Source organism: Thunnus thynnus, chromosome 18 (assembly GCF_963924715.1).
Source record: "Thunnus thynnus chromosome 18, fThuThy2.1, whole genome shotgun sequence".
Taxonomy (NCBI): domain Eukaryota; kingdom Metazoa; phylum Chordata; class Actinopteri; order Scombriformes; family Scombridae; genus Thunnus; species Thunnus thynnus.
The window spans coordinates 29,536,150-29,556,351 of NC_089534.1; the positions used below are offsets into that span (position 1 = coordinate 29,536,150).

At 41.4% G+C, this 20,202-nt stretch overlaps 1 protein-coding gene across 1 annotated transcript; it reads right to left on the minus strand.

The window, feature by feature from the left end:
- Positions 1 to 202: 202 nt before the first annotated feature.
- On the minus strand, positions 203 to 14,218 carry LOC137169507 (potassium channel subfamily K member 10-like). The gene is made up of 5 exons (XM_067572735.1): positions 13,712 to 14,218; positions 12,963 to 13,123; positions 12,133 to 12,325; positions 5,885 to 6,027; positions 203 to 4,352 (listed from the first exon to the last, which is right to left on the minus strand). Exons 2-5 carry the CDS (start codon positions 12,969 to 12,971, stop codon positions 3,675 to 3,677), a joined length of 1,023 nt encoding a protein of 340 aa, XP_067428836.1. The 5' UTR covers positions 12,972 to 13,123; positions 13,712 to 14,218; the 3' UTR covers positions 203 to 3,674.
- Between the last annotated feature and the right edge of the window lie 5,984 nt (positions 14,219 to 20,202).

The following is a 20,202-nucleotide window of genomic DNA, read 5'->3' on the forward strand; positions in this document are numbered from 1 at the left end:
AAATGGTGTCCCAGGAGTTTTCAGAGGTAGAAACATGAAAGAACAGCCAAAACCTGGAATTTATTACAATGCTGGAGAGGTCACAGGCAGTCACTGTGAAACTGATCCATCCTCTCTCCTTCCTGATAACAGCGACTGATAGTAGGGGTAAATGAGACTGAAAACCACCCAGAAGACCTTGCAATGCACTGAACACACTCAGAAATAGCACTTCATTCAGTGATATTTATTTCTAAAAGGCAATCACTACATTTAATGTAATGGTTGCACAAGAGATACTGTGAGCAACGTCCAAGTACAGAGCACGGCTTGTGCCTCTTAACACAGGCAGTTGAAAAAAACAAAATGCTATGATAAGCATCATCCTCTTGAAGCATGTGGTGGTATACAATCAACACCATACACTGTACATTGTAATATAATTTTGCAATATAGCATGCCTTTTTTGTCTTGTCTTGGTTTTCTTTTTAAGCTTTGACATTTTTGTAGTTCTTAGAAGCGTTTTTGAAACACATGTAGTCCTTGCTTTTTCTGCATTCACACTAGCCTAGAGCTTCACTTAGTGACGTGAACAGTAGGATCAGACCAATAGTGTGCATACACAGTTAGTGAGTATGTTCACATAAGGCTGGGGAGTGTCTGTGAAAAAGACAATGTGAGCATTATAATATTAGTGTAGTACAGTCAGTGGCACAGATCACATTTTTTATGCATGTGGTGTCATTGCTCTCAAAGGTACACAGCGAGTATGAAAATGAACTTTGTCAGCATAATGTACACTCAAGAGGCCACCACCACGACTGACAGCTGCTGCAGCCGATGCAGTGATGTTTTAAAATGCAGTTCCACTAATGGCCACTAGATGCTGGCTGCAAAAAATATCCAGCTGCATAGAATTCCATAGAAGTCCCCACTTCTCTGTAGAGATGCAGTTTTTTTCCACATGACGTTTGGTTCTCTATAGCTAAAAACTTACTTAATGTCACTTTACATCATTGGGTTTGAGAGTCCGTCAAGGAAGTATTAAGGCTTCTAGAGAAGAATGTTTTGGAGCATGTTCGCTTGACTGACAGCTGTCTCAGCCTATCAAGGGTGTGTCAGCCGTGGTGGTTACCGCTTACTTGTCCCAGCTCAGTTCTATTCAGGATCCTTTGTTTAAATTTGGATTCTCCAAGCTGTGGCTGAAGCGTAAACCCAGATCCAAGCTCCAAAATGTCCCATCAGTTAGCTTATGGGTGAGATCATGAAGCGTACATCGCCTTTTGACAGTCTGTGGATATGCTTGAGCCAAAAACAACAAGTAGTACACAATGCACTCTCACAATTACAGCAGCGCGCTTTCTAATCTCAAACTTGCCCATCATTTCACGGTGTTCTGTGTATAGTATGAGTCAGTCCCTCCCCTTGCAGTATGGCTTATCTTCCATTCTGGTGTCATTCATTTTCAAAAAGCGCAGGTACAGTCAATGTCCCTCATCTTTTTCAAAGTGTGAATGCAGCACTTGTCAGACAATGTCAACAACAAACATTAGGACAACAAGCCCTGAGATAGTGTTCAAAGAGGTCATGATTTAGGTAGCATTTTTGAACATTGCACTGAGACAACAGCTTAGCTTGGGGACCATGCACAGACGACATGTTCTGAATCATTTCCATTCACATTTAAATGCACATTTTTCATAATTTAGTTTCAATAGGCAACATGAAAAACAGCACAAACACATAGTGTAAGTGTTACATGTAAAATGAGCGTCTGTGATGTGTTACTATTCTACTGGTCCACAGCAGCTTTTTTGGCTGATTTTTGTTGTTGTTGTTGTTCATCATTGTTATTTTTGTGTATTCAATACTTATGTTCTAACTTGAGCCACACATTCAGTCACAGCACCTTGTTGGAGGTCCATGTGCACATGTTAGACCTCATTTAAAACATTTCAAATCATATCATAAGTGGCCATTAAAGCTGACACTTTAGGAAATAGGATTTTTGTCACATCAGCAGCAATATCTCTATCTGATTTCAATTCACTATACTAAGTTTTTGTTTTAAATGGATTTGCAAATTTCTTTTATTATGCATTGTCTGCTATATTCAAGCCCTACACCTCAGACCAGTGTGAATCTGGTCTTTCCTAGCTGATAGTTACACATGTAACACATCTGATTTGGACTTGGATGTGACCATCAGCTTCCTTTTCCATGTTTAAGGATAATTTTGTTTCATTACAAGTAGTGTCTTACTGTCATAGTCATCATTCCTATTAGTGATTGCAACATTGTACTCACCAAGTTAATTTCTAAGATCTTGGAACACAGTGATATTGCTACAACATCAGGCCAGCTTGACTACTTATAAAGACATCATCTGAAAGGAACCTGTTGCCTCACCCGTTAGTCATGCTCCTATTTGTATTCTGAAGTGCAGACATTTTGCCTGTAAGTTTTGCAAAACTGCTAACGTGAAAAAGTTATTCGTCTTGCAGGTGTCAAATAGCTTCAGGTGCATTACCCCCACCCATTTCCATGAAGCACAGGAAAACCAAGATAGACTGCAATCAGACTTGTGAACTGGCCAACAGAGATGTAGCTATATATGTGACTAAGTTTAAACAAAAGTGTATTAAGGACTTTATCCAGATACAAGACACCTGAAATGACAGTTGTAAATGGGGCCTAGAGCATGGATAGCAGACAAACATGCAGCTCTGCTGATACTACATCAGGTGTCTGCAAAGGCAGACATGTTCGTAAATGTTTGCCAACACGTACATTTTGGGCTACATGTAAGCAGTACCTGCAGGCTCTCATGGTCAGTGTACATGACAGATTTTATATCATGCAGATCCTTGTGGCTATGTGGACCTGGAAAGTATATTTTGTGCTAAAATTAACAATAGCAGTCACACTGGCAGGTTGATCGAGTAATACACATGTGACTCACTGGATAGTGTGACTCAAACAGACAGTCTCTTACTTGTGAATCAGAGATGAGTTCATGGCGCTCAGAGAATACAGAACTGACCCAAAACTTGGAGAGGGCTTGTGAGCCACCCACAGCTGTTATGTTCATGGTACATCGGTGTGTATGCTAACATGAAGCAGAAGGTGTTGATGTGAGTGCTACACATCCAGTATGGCTCAGAGTTGGGAACACTGAATACTGGGTGAATAAATATTGAGGCAACAAAGTAGCTTTCTTTCAGAAGTTGGAGGAACTAATGATGCCTGCTCAATTACAATTATTTAGGGGGACAAATGTACATTTTTCATATATTAGGGGAGAAATGACTCATGGAGATTATGCACAAGTACTTTGGTTGAGTACAATGTTATCATAACTCATAGAAACGATGGCTAAAGCTACAAATATAGACCCAAGTTGTTGTCCTTCAACCACCTATTAGGAGACAACTTTGTTTTAATGTGACCATCATTTGGCATAGCAGAATAACAAAAACCCTAACAGGTCTTGCATCCATACAGTGGACAGTGATGAAGCCAACACAATGTGAGTCCATCAGATCCATTGGGCACAGTGAATATTATATGTGATCATTACAGTATATAGCACAGAGGGACAGGTGTTGCCCCAGCTTAAGCAAACACAGGAATAAGGGAGACCTAAGGCACTAATGGTGTTTTTTAAAAGCCCCTGTTTTAGGAGCACAGTCTGTCTATGGGCCCATCTCAATATGCAGCTCTTTTGTTTCAAGTGTTTTCTCACTCTCATTCTCTTTGGTTTTCTCTGGAATGAACCCATTCTGTGGCTTGCAAGCTTCCACAAACAATGGAAAATCAGACAAGCTAGTGTTGCACTCCTTGTCCTCATTCTCATCCTCTCCCTCATCCTTCCTCTTCCCTTCATCCATAGTGGGTGTCCTACAGTCAAAAGTGGGCGTGCTGCAGCCGTAGGCCTCACTGTGAGGCCGCCGAGCCTCGTCTGGGATGTTCTTCTTCAGGTCCCGATTCCTGTTGCGCTTGGCCAGCTTGGTGACGGAGCCCAGGCGGTTGAAAATGTTGTCCTCAGACGTGGTTTGGTGGTTGGAGCGACGGTCGCACTGTTCGGCCCCCCGCAGCCGAAGGTTATTCAGCTTTGTGTCAATGCTTTCCTGGGAGGAGGTTTTGTAGCTGTTGGTGTCCAGACTGTTGAACATGGCCCGTCGCTCTGGAGAAAGCATATCCAGGGACACGGCGCGCTGGTCCAGGCCCAGCTGGCGTCTCTCCATACTGCGGATGGTGGCAGCTCGCTGCAGCTTGTCATGGACCTCGACACTCATACGCCGACGCGTCTCCCGGAGCTCTGCTCGCACATTAGCTTTCCACTCCGCTGCATGAGCCTTGATCTCTCCAACCTTGGCAAAACACAGTTATTACTTTAATCAGAGATGAAGGAGCACTCTAGTGATCTATAAAGTTTTTATCAAACAACAGTCAATGCACAACTGATAATAAGTTAAATCCATAAAAATAGTGGCTGTCAGAATGGGAAACTGCCTCACATTGTTAATAGTGCTTAGACTGTTTCAGATACAAAGACATGAAATATCTACTTTGGGTTATTAAGCCGGAGTTTGTTTTTTTTTTAAATCAACACACAGCATTTCTGTAGCCTAACTGGTTGCATATCTATGTTATATTATTCCAGAAGAATCAACCCAGGAACCATGTCTTCAGCCCACTTCGTCAGGACACAATAATGTTCTCTTAGACCCCATCTCCATTAACATTTGATCTGTATTGAGTTATGTTATCTGGATAATAATATCTGATTATAAGCCTTTGCTTCTAGTCTCTGCTATTAATACAAATTGTCATTATTTTCACTCCGCCTGCAGTGATGCAAGATAGTCTCCAGGGCTGCTATTATGTACAAGATGAGGGTAAGATGACAGACAGAGATAGCTGAAGACATCAGTAACAAACTACTACTTGCTAAGTAGGCTAATGTTACCTAAAACACCAGGGCAAATGGGGATAAATGTCAAAAAATTCCTGGAACTTTGGGGGTTGATAGTAGTCTGTTGATGATTTTGACATAAAAAGGCTAAATAATTAATTGGTTCATACAAGGTTGTCATTTCCACTGGGGATGGGAGGGACATTTATAGTGTCAGGTTGATTTTCTTACTGACTATATATGTAAAAAATGTGCTCTCACTGTCCAGCCAACAAAATCCATATGAAAGAAGATCTAAAGAGTTTAAAAATTTAATATGCTCATCTGAGTCACCTTCAATTACTACCGTGCACACACAGCGAGAAAGTTAACAAGCAGCAGACTGTGGTGCAGTGAGTGCAAAGCAGACATTTTTTCCCTGAGTTTGACCTCTCAGGCTACATACAGTATATGCCCTTACTTATTGCTGGAGGTTGTTGGGGCTGTATGAAGCCTACAAAGGAAGAATGTAGACACTGCAGAGGGCTGAAAAAGTGTTGAACTTTCTCTGTATGTTTTTGGGATAAAAAACATTTTTGTTCAATATTTATTTATACCATTTAATATTCAACTAAAAAGACACAAGAATCAAGCATCAATCATACATTACCTCAGCTCTATGCTCTTTGTAGTAAAAATGCTATTGCCTCATTGGTTGGGGGTGCACTTCAGAAAACAAACCCTTGACTTCATTAACATCATAATCTATAAATGATGTGCAATGAAAATGATTACTGTTGTAGCCTTTTTTGGTAAGTGATAAATCAGAAGATGCCAAGTGCTGCCAGTTTCATGAGTAATGTTATAATGTTCAGCCTGGTTCTAAATAATCTAAACAGACACAGTCTGGAATGAAGGCTGATTATCAGGTCATTATACAGTATATCTTATTTTTCATTATCAATATCAAATCAGCATTCACCCTTCCTTATGTATACAGGAGCATACCTCTTCTTTGGTCTTTTTGGAGAGAACCCTCAGCCAGTCGCCAATCATGTTCAGTACTGCAGCAAAGTAGGCCAGACCACCCAGGATCCAGAACCACACGAGTGGTCTGTACCACTTACGGTACTCAATCCTCCGATCTCCCCCTGAATGGAAAACAAGACACACATGAATGAATGAAGAAATGTGCATCTCTGTGCTGCTACTGGAATCTCAACCTGAACATTTCAAAGAATGAAGTTGGAGAGATTACACTGCGAGATGAGAGATTGTTTTTTGTTCCAGTCACAGTCAGAGATCAATCAATCAATCAATGTGAAGACACTGTCGATGAGTTATGGAATAAACAAAGACTGCTTTTCACATTAACTGAATGTCACAACACCACGGGGAGGTCCTCATCCATCACACATAAACCTGTCCTCCATGGAGACATCTAATGAGAATGAAAGAGAGTACACGCCATGCCTGAGATCAGCTGTTTTACTAAATGAGAGCATTGCTATTAGGTTGTTATCTTGCATTAGATCTGGAATAAACATTGTGTGTAGCAGCTGATATGCAGAGGAGAGTGATTCCAAACCACTGAGGTGATACTCTAGCAAGACTGGAATAGTTATTAACAGCACTATGGTCTTTAGTCTTTATTTATTTATATATAGCGCCATATCACAACAGAAGTCATCTCAAGGCACTTTTCACATAGAGCAGGTCAAGACCGTACTCTTTAATAAGTCCAAATGATCTCAAACACAAATAGCTTAATTTCCATTGAATTTGCAATAGATGTTCATTGTAATCTGAAGATGAATCGTAAGGCTTTAGAATCCTCTGAGTGCCCGTGTCAGATTACATTTTCCATTTAAACAGTAAATGCAGCTTTGTGTTAGTTCAGGTAGGCATGCTCATTTATCAGTCACACTAATTCATGCTCAATAAGAGTGGGCAACATGGGTAAAATCCTCTATCATGGATATATAATCTTATAGTACATGTTTTGGAAAATCAGTTGAGGAACCTTTTATAACTTTTTTGGATAATATGTGACCAGACAGTCTGTTTTGGCTAATCCAGCAGAAATAAACACCTGACAAATAAAGCTACTTCACTTCACTGATGCAAAACTCCAATGTTACCATAAACCAGTGCTGCTCATTGATTTGTAAGCCCACAATGGTTTAATGTAACCACCGATATTAAAAGGGATGGATACCACATTATAAACAGTATGGCAACATCTCTGAGGTAGCAAATTTATATTGTCTCACAGTATATATAATCATATTGCAAAACGCTATTGCTCAGTATCACTGGCTTATTGTGCATCACCTGATTTGTTTACCAGGTACCTAGAAACATGAAAATCATATTCATATAATGTGCTGGGAAGCCTTTATAAACTGTCAGCTCTCATTCTTACTCAGCTGGTTCCTTACACTCCCCCCCTCCTTCCATCTAACCCCATCACATCCCAACTTCATCCTTATGTGATTCCCCCCACCAGCTAAATTCTTTGCACTGTCCTTGCAAAGTAGTTGGCGTTGGTAGCTTGGTGACGTATTGACTATTTGCACTTTAATTCAGTATTTGCACTGTTCACTCTTATCTCACTGCTGCAGACCATGGCTCTTTTGTGCCATGGTTTATACTCTGGCAGAGCAGGGTTATATAAAACTGGATGGTGTGACAGCTAGTATGAGAGCTTTCTCGTCACACTTTACTTTAAAATCCCCCTATTTAGCATTAATGAGATGTATATAAATATTGGACCTCATACGCCATATGCATGAGACAAAGGCAGGCCTGCCTGATGACAAAGAAAGGCGCAAAGTCAAACAAAAGGACTCCAAACAGACTTCAACTTCCATCATGCTCTGCTCAACTTACACCTAGATGTGAAATCTGGCAGAGTCAAACTCTCGGCTCTCATTGGATGAGACCTGCTGGAAATGCCCTGCTCACCTTTAACTGAGTCGACTCTGTTTTCTCTGCAATGCCACTGAGGATACAAATTCGAGGATACAAATACAAATAATTTTGCTGCCTCAACAAATATAGATACAAATTTATACAACACGTAGTTCCGACCAAGAAATCTGATTTGTCAACTAGACATTTAGAACGTGCTCAAATCAGCATGACAGCTCACCTAGCCATGCTCAAATGAAAAAACCCTCATCACTAAAAATATTATTCCACCATTCATTAGAACTACAGACTGTGACGTTGCGCTAACAACAACAGTCATTTCTGGGTAGACGACTGGTGGTTAATTTGAATTGCGGAGATATGTGAACTTGGCAACTTTTTCTGTTGTCATTTTCAGCCGTAACTGTAGTGTTTGAAAATATATAGTTAAACACGGTGGTCCGATCTATCAGACGTTTCTGTTGGCTTTATTTTATATACTGTGTTGCTTTGCTAGTGTCTTTCCTTTGTTTCGTTTTGTTTTGCGGGGGGATCTGCGGTGGAAACCCGGTGTGGAGTTTTGAGTTGTCTTTCTTTTATGTTTGTGAAACTGGATTGAACTGAACTGATCAGGGGTTGTGGGGAAAACAAAACAGACCTTTTGCTGAGTGGATTGAACTCAGACTGTGGGACAAGTTACACACGCACACACTCACACACACATACACACACAAAACCCAAACCCTTCTTCCCTCTTCATCATTATCTGGCACTCGCATACACAGCAAAACTTAACCATTTTCCCTTCAGTTTAAAGTATATCTCAACTTCCACGCCAACATCCTCCATCAGCTGTGCTGGTGCTATGGCACTACTAGCTTAAAAATGTCTGTGAAGTTTGCGGACAAAGTAGCTAAATCTGTCCATGGAAATCCTCAGCGGATAGCTTAGTTACAACGAGATTGAGCTAGCAAAGCAGTTTTGTGTTTATATGTGAAGTATTTATTCAGTTTGGGAAATGTCGCGATCTCCAGAAAGCATTAGCTGAAGTTGGCTGGCTGAGTCAGCAGGGACTAGAAATCATCTCTGTTGCTAGGTCGTTATCAAGGGTCAACCTACTTTCTGGAGTAGTTAACTAGGTTTTATTACATAGGATTTTACTGACGTGAGTGATGGTTTTCCAGGTATTAGTCATACCCCGTGTATTTCGATGGAAATGGAGATAACACAAGCAAAAAGTTTTTTATTTTTAGAGCGAACTGCCTCACAATATGAATAAATTTTGTTTATATCTTTTATTTTGTTGGTAAATGTTGTATAATCACAATATCACAATATTGCTAAAATAAATACTGGTCTCTCTGCACATCCCCAGTTTGCACACCACATGTCTGAGTAAATAGAAGCAACCACCACTTCTCCTGGCAATCACTGAGATCTTTTGTTCTTTGGTATTTTCACCCTCTCCTCTTTACTAACCCACTTGCATGTACACTCATACGCATCTCGACACTCAGACACATGTTGCTAGGCAACACAGATGCTCAGCTCTGTCTGACACCATTATAGTAATCAGAGGCACGTCATTGAGTGGCGGTTGCCATTTAACCACAGCCTCTGTTCAAATCTTGTGGTCACATTCGCCATCTCGACCGGCACTCTCGCCTGACGTAACCCCAAGTGGTTCACATCCGTCATCTTGTTCCTCCTCCTTACTCTAACACTCTTCTCTTCCCCCTAATTAATCATTATCTTTAATAATGATTAATTGCTGATAGCCAAAAGTACTCATACTAAGTCCCAACATAAACATTTAATGAATGTTTTTTATATGGACCTTTTTAAGTGTTTATTCATGTACAATATTTGTCAACAATTATAACTTCTATGAGGAAATATATTATTAAAACTGTGTTTTTGTCATTCATTATCTGTTTATAAGCATCTACTTATGGGTACCCACAGGTGCAGTTATAGTGGTTGACACATGCTGTACATACACAAACACACTTATATCTTCTTACAACTACATTATAGAGTGTTATAGAGAGAACCAAGTTAAAAAAATGTGAAGTGTTAGCTTTTTGTATTTTGGACTTTATTGGGCCCCTTAACATCAGCACTTTGTGGCTTACAACTGGTACTCACTAAACTCACCCAAAGTTCACCAGTCTTCACCTCTGCCAGTATACATACATACATACATATATATATAAACCCTCTCTCACCCCCCTCCCATGGGGGGTGGTGGTGTGTCTTCCTCAAGCTCAGGTCTCTCTACCAGAAGCCTGAGATTTTGAGGGTTCTATGCAGTATCTTAGCTGTTCCCAGGATCCCGCTCTTCTGGACAGAGACCTCAGATGTTGTACCTGGAATCTGTTTGTGGGTTACAGCCCCCAGTGCTCCAATACCACTGGCACCACTGTTGCCTTTACTCCCCACATCTTTTCTAGCTCCTCTTTCAGCCCTTGGTATTTTTCGAGCTTCTCGTGTTCCTTCTTCCTGATGTTGCTGTTGCTTGGGATTGCTACGTCTGTCACCCCTGCCTTCTTCTGTTGTTTGTCGATCAACACGATGTCCGGTTGGTTAGCCATAACCAGCTTGTCAGTCTGGATCAGGAAGCCCACAGGATCTTGGCTTGGTCATTCTCAACCACCTTAGGAGGTGTCTTCCATTCTGACCTTGGGACTTCCAACCCATATGTAGCATCTTACACCCTGCTATTATGTGCTGAACTGTCTCAGGAGCACCTTTGCACAGCCTGCACCTGCAGTCCTGTCTGGTGTGGTAGATCCCCGCCTCTATTAATCTTGTACTAAGTTCCTGTTCTTGTGCTGCCATGATTAGTGCTTCTGTGCTGTCTTTCAGTCCAGCCTTTTCCAGCCACTGGTAGGATTTCTTGATATCAGCCACTTCTTCTATCTGTCGTTGGTACATACTGTGTAGGGGCTTGTCTCTCCATGATGGTTCCTCCTCCTCCTCTGCATCATCGGGTTCTGCTGCCTGAGGTATTCACTTAGCAGTTCATCTTTAGGGGCCATCTTCCCGATGTATTCCTGGATCTTGGTTGTTTCATCCTGGACAGTGGCTCTGACGCTCACCAGTCCTCGGCCTCCCTCGTTCCACTTAGTGTACAGTCTCAGGGTGCTGGACTTGGGATGAAACCCTCCATGCATTGCGAGGAGCTTCCTTGTCTTGATATGAGTGGCCTCTATTTCCTCCTTTGGCCAGCTTATTATACCAGCGGGTATATCTTATCTAATGACTGGCAGGGCGTACGTGTTGATGGCTCGTATCTTGTTCTTCCCATTCAGCCAACTTTTCAGGTTGGTGCAGGTATTTGGCTGTGGCTGACTTCCTTGCGGCCTCCTCATGGTTCCCATTTGCCTGGGGGATCCCAAGGTATTGCTGTCCTGAAAATCTGCAATGCTGCCTTCTTGTAGTTCAACCCCCTCGGTTCTGATTATCTTCCCTCTCTTCGATACCATCCGACCACACTTATCTAGTCCGAATGACATTCCAATGTCGTTGCTGTAGATCCTGGTGATGTGGATCAGTGAGTCGATGTCTCGCTCATTCCTGGCATACAGCTTGATGTCATCCATGTAGAGGAGGTATATATAAAAAAGAATCCCTCTCTCACCTACCTCCCATGGGGGTTAGTGGTGTGTCTTCCTCAAGATCAGGTCCTCTACCAGAGGCCTGGGAGTTTGAGTGTTCTGCGCAGTATCTTAGCTATTCCTGGGACTGCGCTCTTCTGGACAGAGTCCTCAGATGTTGTGCCTGGAATCTGCTGGAGCCACTCTCCCAGTTTGTGGGTTATAGCCCCCAGTGCTCCAGTTGGTTAGCCATCACCAGCTTGTCAGTCTGGATCTGGAAGTCCCACGGGATCTTAGCTTGTACATTCTCAACCACCTCAGGAGGTGTCTTCCATTCTGACCTTGGGACTTTCTGCCTGCATCTTACACCCTGCTATTATGTGCTGAACACCTTTGCACAGCCTGCACCTGGGGTCCTGTCTGGTGTGGTAAATCCCCACCTCTATTGATCTTGTACTAAGTGCCTGTTCTTGTGCTGCCATGATTAGTGCTTCTGTGCTGTCTTTCAGTCCAGCCTTTTCCAGCCACTGGTAGGATTTCTTGATATCAGCCACTTCTATCTGTCGGTGGTATACATACATATATATATATATATATACACACACACACATATACAGAGAGAGCAAGCGATAGATAGATAGATAGATAGATACAACCTTTGATAGTTGTTCTGCATGATTTATTTATTGGTGATTAATAATATTTAAGAAACAAATCAGATCAGGCATTCCTGTTTATCATTACCTGCCACATAGTCGCCTATTCCAACAGTTGTCAGAGTAATGACGACAAAATATGTTGACTCCAACGCTGTCCAGCCTTCAATGTGTTTGAAGATCACAGCTGGGATGGTGACAAACAGGATGCAGCCAGCCAGGATGAAGAGAAGGGTGGAGGCCACACGGATTTTAGTCTGACTGATCTGGTTGTGTTTATTCTGTGAGAGGAAGTCACACACACACACACACACACACACACACACAGTGTAAGCCATAATACCCACGGTGGTTTCAGCAGAGTGCTGATTGTGTTTGGACTCGTTGGCAGCACCCCACAGAGTGTGAGAGAGGACTTTGATGACTCAGTCATGGAGGGGTTATTATCTCATCAGCCTGACCACTGATTATGATGAGCACAGAATACTTTATTCCCTATGTGGCGAGTGAAGTTGACCTGGAAGTTCGTTAGTTCAACAAGGTGCAGTCATCCCTGCAGTTTGTTTCCTTTCCCCTGTTCCCCAGGGGAAAATATACTGCGGGGGAAATATACTGTTTTCTGTTCAAGTTTTAGTTAGTCTTTATTCTCTCTTAAAAGAGCTTTAAATTTTTGTGTGAAAAACTGAACTAACATGTTTGCAGCTCTGCAGGATCACATTCCTTAAACACCTGAACCCTAAATAAAAACTCAAGACACTAAACCCAAAAATAGGATTATCACTTGCCTGCAAACATCTGTACACAGTTTGCCTATAGTGTATTTGCCTATTGACCACACTGAAAGCCAAATCATTTCATAACCACATCATTTCCAAAAAGCTGATTCATAGATGATAGGAAATTTACACTGTGACTCACCCGAAACATCTTCTCCACCTTGGCAATGCTTTTGACGAATATGGTACCAAGCTGGTCCCCGACACCTGCTAGGAGGAATCCAAACAGCGGGATGCCAAATATTGCATACAGGATGCAGAAAATCTTCCCTCCCTCAGTGCTTGGGGCAATGTTACCATACCCTGGAAGCGAAAAGAGACAAAATAGGTAATTCTACGGGTCTTAATGGGATTTAATTATACATTATAATTGATAACGTTTCAGGTCTGTTTCTGTTATCCTCAACAGGGTTTAGATCACTGTGTTGTTATCCTGCTCTGATTTTAAAGTGTGTTTTCTTAACACGGGGCTGTGATTTCTGTAGCCTTCGTCTTTTTTTAAAGCATGGCACCCTTGATAGAAATGTTCATGACATGTACTGTATGTTTCAAAAGTATAAATTAGATTGGGCCAGGCAACTCTGTCTCCCATAAATTATGTTTATATACCACTATATTGTTTTCCTAATTACGTTGAATAGGCAAATGTAATTGCCACCAGTGATGTAGTTACTAGCAGATGGTATTGTCCTGCAAGATTTTGGTACACAAACAACAATAAAAACAACAACAACAACAAAAACAAACAAACAAACAACAACAACAACAACAACAAAACACCAGAGAAAAATACAATGTCTTGAAAAGGCAAATCTCTTTTTCAGAAACAGATTAATACACACTAAATTATATTAACCTATTCAGTGTTCAGTCATGCAATAATCACAGTACCTATGGTTGTGATGACAGTTCCAGCGAAGAAGAAGGCACTACCAAGATCCCAGTGGCTGGAGTTATAGGAGGTATCACCAATGGGATTCACACCAGCATTCACAGCCTCCACAGAGTGCTGGGCAGAGAAGCAGAGAGAGAGAGAGGCACATGAGAAAAGATAGGTCTTACTCTTGTCGTTGTAGATTCAGTCCAGAATCCAATCACCAACTCTCCCCTCTGCAGTGTCTGGTGGACCTTTAGGAGCTAGTTTCCTTTCCTAACTGGTATCAAATGCTCTGTTTGCTGCTGATGTTGCCACTGGTGTTGATACTGCTGTAGTTGTTATTGCTGCTGCTCTTGTGTGGGTGTGCATGGATAGGGTTAAGATGGACATCATGAGGTGTGATGTCACCTGTTGGTTTGCACTGGAGCCCAGAGTTGCAGCTTAGCTCCATCTTTTTTGTTTGGAGCTAGGACCCTCCAAATAAGGAGTGCGGGGTGTTGCCTTTCACACTCTGGAAACATGCCCTGCTAACTTGGACCCAAGCTAACGTTAGCTTACTGGGAACACCAAGCGCTGCACACTTGGGCTAATGTTAGCTACTTTTGCTAAATTGTGCTAACAGGGCAGGTAATCAAGTAACATTCAACTTAGTGAAATATTGCAACAATAGTCCGACTCAGTGCGAGTCCCTGAGCCAGGGAGAGCAGCAGGTGAGCAACTGTCAATCACAACTGTCAATCAGTGCCCACATGGCAAACATCAAAGCTAGTATAAGTCTTCAAATCTTATCAGAGCAATAACTTCCAAAATGACCACCTGCACACTTATTAGAGGGCATGAATTTAGCAACTGAGACCATTATAACTGGTCGAAAAAATGATTTACTTATTATTTTTAGAGAGAAGTTGAGGTTTTTTGAATGGGAGTCATTTGGAGCAGCTCGCAGTTGTTGTTGGCACTTTACGGTACTCCCTCATTGGCTTCAGCCTCAAGCCGTGGTAGCTGCCACTTGTGCCAGACACATTAGCCACTGCAGCTACATGTGGGGGACAAAACATCAGAACACCCTGTGATACAGTTTAGTTCAAAGATTTGTAGTCACTAACATAGCTGCTTTTTTTCTAAGGTGACGCAATACACAGCTCAGCAGTATAACAGGGTTTTCTCTTTAGCTCTTTAGTTTGTTCTGTAGCTTTTGCAGTCTGTAACTAAACATGTATGCTCTATAGAAAAGTTAAGCTGACAATGGTATTTTTAGTCACTAGAGAGGGGAGCTCCACGGCTAAAAGATACTGATTCAGTAAGTGACTCCAATGATTCAGTATAGTCAGATCAGTTTAAAGATACAGTGTTCAAGATTTGTTCATTTGCCTTTATTTCAATATCTGACAGCAGATAGGTGAAAGGAAATGATGACAGAGTGAAGGGGGATGATATGAAAAGTATTTTCAGTTTTCTAGTTCACCATTACTGAATATTGGGCATATTTCATGATGAATTTTGCAAAACATTACATAATGATTGACTACTGACAATGATTATCCTGTACGTTACTTCATGTTGCCTCGGACACTTAGAGTTACTTATTGCAACCTCAAAGTTGAACCATTACCTTTAATGTTACTGTAGTATCACTTCACTGGAAGTTGGTTCACTCAAAATAAAATTAAATTTTGTGTGCTGCCAGACATGCAGCTGCTCAACAATGTATGTTATGGGTTTGAAGACTTTTTTGGGTTACTTCACACTTTTTTTCAGTTTCTAAACTCACCATGACTCATAGTTCCTAGCTCTGTGGTTAAACAAACTGCAAACTCAAACCATCTGAAAACTAAAATAATCTTGGCCCATAGACACACAGTGGGTGTAATGGCACCTCTCCACTGTGCAATAACAATAACCTTGCAAATGTATTGATTGTCACACTGTGTAAGAAGGGTCTAATAAAATCTTGGTTCCATTCTGTGTCAGACTTTGATATAATGGGGACATGTCAGTTGGTGCAATCTGACATGTCGTCAATTTGCATCAGCCATCTGCACTGTTGTAGTGTTTTGAAAATGTAGGACAATAAACAAGTTTCACTGGTATCTCTGTGCAGCGAATACTTCAAAAGAAGAAGAGGAAGGAAGAAATGGTATGAACTTTTACCTTCAGGGTGAAGGTATAGCATGCCCAAGATGTGGACTAAAACAGGTATCACATCCTTTGTCCCATGCAGCATTCAGCTGCTTAACAAGCTTTGATCTCATGGTCTGAATTGGGCACTTTCTTGAACTTGCACTTTATGTCTTTTATCGATTTCCCCAAATTATACTTTTTATGATGATTATATGCTTATATTTTATGTTATATTATGTGCTGTCATGCATGGTTCTTGATGTTTTTTGATGTTCTTTTGAGCACTGTGCAAAGTAAATTGCCCTAGGGGCAATAAAGGTTTAATTCATTCAAGAGTATGGAGCTGTATGGCCGGGGGTAACCAAGGAGTAACAGGAAATGTCGATTGTAATCACTGTAATCAGCTCGGGTGGAACCAGGCATGAGACAGAAGCCCCACGCTGAGTCTCCCTCTGCCTGAACTTCATCACATCATTCCCCGTCCTGCCTAACTGACGACATCCTCCTTCCACCTGCATCCCCACACCCTGCTTTTTCATCCACTCAACCATCATCCTCAACATCCAATTCTTTATCATTTCCATTAGAATCTTTAATCACATATTGTTGTGGCATGGTCCTTGCTAGTGAAGCAGCCTGTGTTTGGTCTCCAAAATTCTAAATTGGCAGTCAATGTATTTGTCTCAGTATGATCTATCTATACCAAAGATTTCAGCATGTTTCTCTTATGATTCTCAACTTTCCTCAATGACAGCCCAAGACTATTCAGGGGCTTAAAGATTACCTTAACCACAAGAGTGCCATTTGTCCTGCTGATGCTCTTTACAACCTTTGTGTCCCAGGCAGCCCACAGTGTCCACCTGCATGAGTTTCTCTGTGATCATGCTTTCTCTGCTTTGATGTCTTCCTACACATGCTCATCTTTAAATCAGTCTTCAAAGGAAGTGATGCAAACAGAGCCTAAATATGTACCAATATTTCAGTCTGAATGAAATGTTATTATTTACACCAGTCATAAGCCTGGAGGGGAACACAGTTTGGCTGTGTGTGCACGTGTGTCAGGGAAGTAGCAGGAGATAAACCCTAATTCAGGACAAAAGCAGCCAGTACAAACTGAAGAATACCTCTTTAATAAACTCAGGCGCGCAGACACAAAAAATGGAACAAGACAGAACAAACAGAACAGAGGATCCAACAAGATTGAAACTAAACTGACAAGGAGATGAGGTGCAGGTGGAACGGGAGAACAGGAAAGGAGCTGATTGGCTGGGGAAGACACAGGGAGCAGGGCAGGGCTAACGAGGATGATGCAGGGCAGGTGTGGAGGGAAAGTGTGGAGGGAAAAGCAAAATACAGACACAGGAGGAAAAACTCAGAGCAGCAGAAAAACAAAAAACCAGAGGGGTGCACTACGAAGCAAGTTCAACATACCCAGGCTTTCTTTGTGTGAGCTGGCTCGACAAACCCTAAACGCGCAATCAGAGATAAGTGGTTTCTGCTTCAGGATCTGTGTGCGTTGCAAGGGGGTGTTTGGCGCGTCATTTGACTCTTTTTCCGCACAAAATGGACCAATCTCGTGCCGCCTGCTTCAATCAGAAGGAACAGGTCATTATAACAGAGAGCTATGAAGAATATAAATACATTATTAAGGCAAAAAGCAACGCTGTTGCTGCAAATAAGGTGAGAGAGGAATGCTGCCAGAAAATTGCTGATTGTGTAAATTTGTTGATTAAAAAAATTTAATTTGTAATTAGTTAACATATTTATTTCACCACATCCAGAGCTCTTAAACTTTAAACTTGACGCTGCAGATTTAAACATTATACTCAAGAAGTGCACTTAGGTCTGACTCTGTCCCATAATGAAGGATAAGTGGAAATCACTTTAGATTCTGGCCAAATAAAAGTAAAATTGATATTATAGATTGAATATTATCTGTGATAAATACCAATGGACTAGTCAATTTTATTTATTGATTTATTTTTTTGTTCAAAGTATTCAACAAAATCCCATCCCGCAAGTAACCCTAACCTCTTGCACCATTACAAATTTACAACATGACATATCAAATCAATGGTAAGTATGATAAAAGATTGATCAATTTTCTAATCAGTGTTCTAATACCTGCAGTACCAGTAGTGTTAAATGGACTTGACAGCAAATCAGTTAGTTAGTAAAAGGGTGGCGCTTTTTATTGCCGATTTAAGCCAAAACTCGGAACATAACCTGCTCCGGACCAGGTTAAGTTTGCAGCATAAGTTACTATGGTGATGTAGCCAGGTTAAAAGAGAGCCACCTTCTTGACATTGAAAACCCTGGCTTTAGGCTCAACATACCTCGCTAACCCACTAATCTTGCTTTGTAGTACACCCCTCAGAAAACACAATCGTCATCATAATCAACTGACATAAACCTGTTCAAGAATACACATGAATAAAACTTAAACACACACCACAACCTGCACACTCTCTCATCTACACTCTCACGATGATGCAGCTCCTCAAACATGGCACACAGAGGCTGCAAATGCAAATCACTTAAATCTACAGAAACAAATGCCAAACTCCTCACATTTCACAAATAGTGGGAAAGCAAACTTCAATGTCCTTTACACGGGCCTTCTCCCACTCAGTCCTGTATAACACACAGGGAAAAAGTCTGAGGGCATTTGGTGGACTGGTGGTTAAGGCAACTAAGGAACATAGAGCCAGACTGTGATAGGATCATGACAGCATGTGTCTGTGTATCTGTCTGCAGCTAATCTCACATACTACTGGACCCATCAGCCTAATATTTTTTGTGCACGTTTATGACAGTATGCTCAAGGACCTCTCGTGTTTGCAGTGATTCATAATTTTTGAAAAATCTATTTTTTAACGCCATTCCTTATGAGCCTATCATAAAGCTTAGACTTTCGTCTTTTCAGCAGTCCTCGCCATTTTGCAATATGAGTTACGACATACCAAAAGCATTTTCGGCAATTGTCAAGGCTAAAAACAAGGTTTACCTAGTCTGTTGCAGGCCACATTTTGGCCTTTGTGTGGCTCAAAAACTGACATTCATAGAAAGGTTTGGTCTCATCTTGTACCGCAGCATCTGCAGATTAAGTCCATACCTGATATATCATGATCCACTAAAGTTAGGCATGATACAAGATGAATAAATCCCCATTTCTGTTATCTTTGCCGCCATCTTGACTGTACCAGTGTTTCCCCTTCATGCAGCAGCGCCGCTGCAGAATTATGAGCACTGGTGCTAAATTTCACATGATCATTAATATAAATGATCCTAATGATTTTCACTCACATACTGTGCAAGTATGATAACACCCTACATTATCATGGAATTGTTTTGAGTCATCAACTAGTGCATCAAATCCCAGAATCCTCCCTCTCCTCATTGTTCAAAGGACATCTACATGAAAGGTACTGTTATTAGAGTAGATTTCCGTTAAGGAATAGGGCAGTGCGTGGGAGCGCGTCGTTGAGCGAGTGTGAGAGAGCGAGCAGCAGAAAAGTGAAGGTGAATGCAAGTGGAGCAGAAGAAAAGGTTAGCAGTATGTTGTCAATCTGGCACTAAATGTAATGTATGTATAAGCAACAGTGTGTCAGTTAATAAATGCTGCAGCTTCTAAAGACCAAGAAAGGTCTCGTCCCCCCCCCCCCCTGCTGCACAGACCTGGTGGAGATCTGCATTCTACTGAGTGCACTCTTCTTGTTCAATATGTGATTAGACCATCTGATTAGCTGTACAGCTGTGTCATCATCACTCTGCCAGGTCTGTTACACCTCTCAGGGGACAGTGAAAAGAAAATAACTCCGACTTCTCCGATCCATCATCCTGTGCATCCTGTTACATAACACTTCGCTTCTCTGCGGTGTGTGCCTCCTCACAGTGAATAAGTCTGGCTGAGGTGCAGGGAGAGGGCACAGAGACCAGGTTGATACTAGGAGCAGGCGTCACACTCAGTGCCAGTCTGCTCTGCAAGAGTCTGTCCTGGCAGATGGAGTCTCAGTGTAATGAGCCACACTCAGGGTGTGACAGATAGCTGTGTGGCCAGCTGAAGGGCAAAGACACAAGGACACAATTGATCCACAACTGACTCTGATGAAAAGTTAAAGTTTGTCACAGACTTCAACCTGTAATTTTAAATTTGTTCACAGTACATTTCCCTGTAAACAACACGGTTTGAAATGATCTGTTTTCGATACGGTATTCAGTATAATGCAGTAAATTACTGCATTATACTGAAATCAAATAAACTCCCTGTTCAGTGCAATAGAAAGTAACAATTAAATGTATTACAGCTTTAATATAAAATGTGAAAAAGAAAAAAACATTGGTAATACTGACTAACATCCCAGTATGACATTGAAAAAAAGAT

Excerpts from the sequence above, each read along its gene's own strand:
- LOC137169507 (XM_067572735.1), bottom strand. Across the intron at positions 6,028-12,132 it reads AATAGGCGACTATGTGGCAG|GGGGAGATCGGAGGATTGAG; the intron begins GTAATGATAAAC and ends TTTTCCATTCAG. Across the intron at positions 4,353-5,884 it reads CCAAAAAGACCAAAGAAGAG|GTTGGAGAGATCAAGGCTCA; the intron begins GTATGCTCCTGT and ends TGTTTTGCCAAG.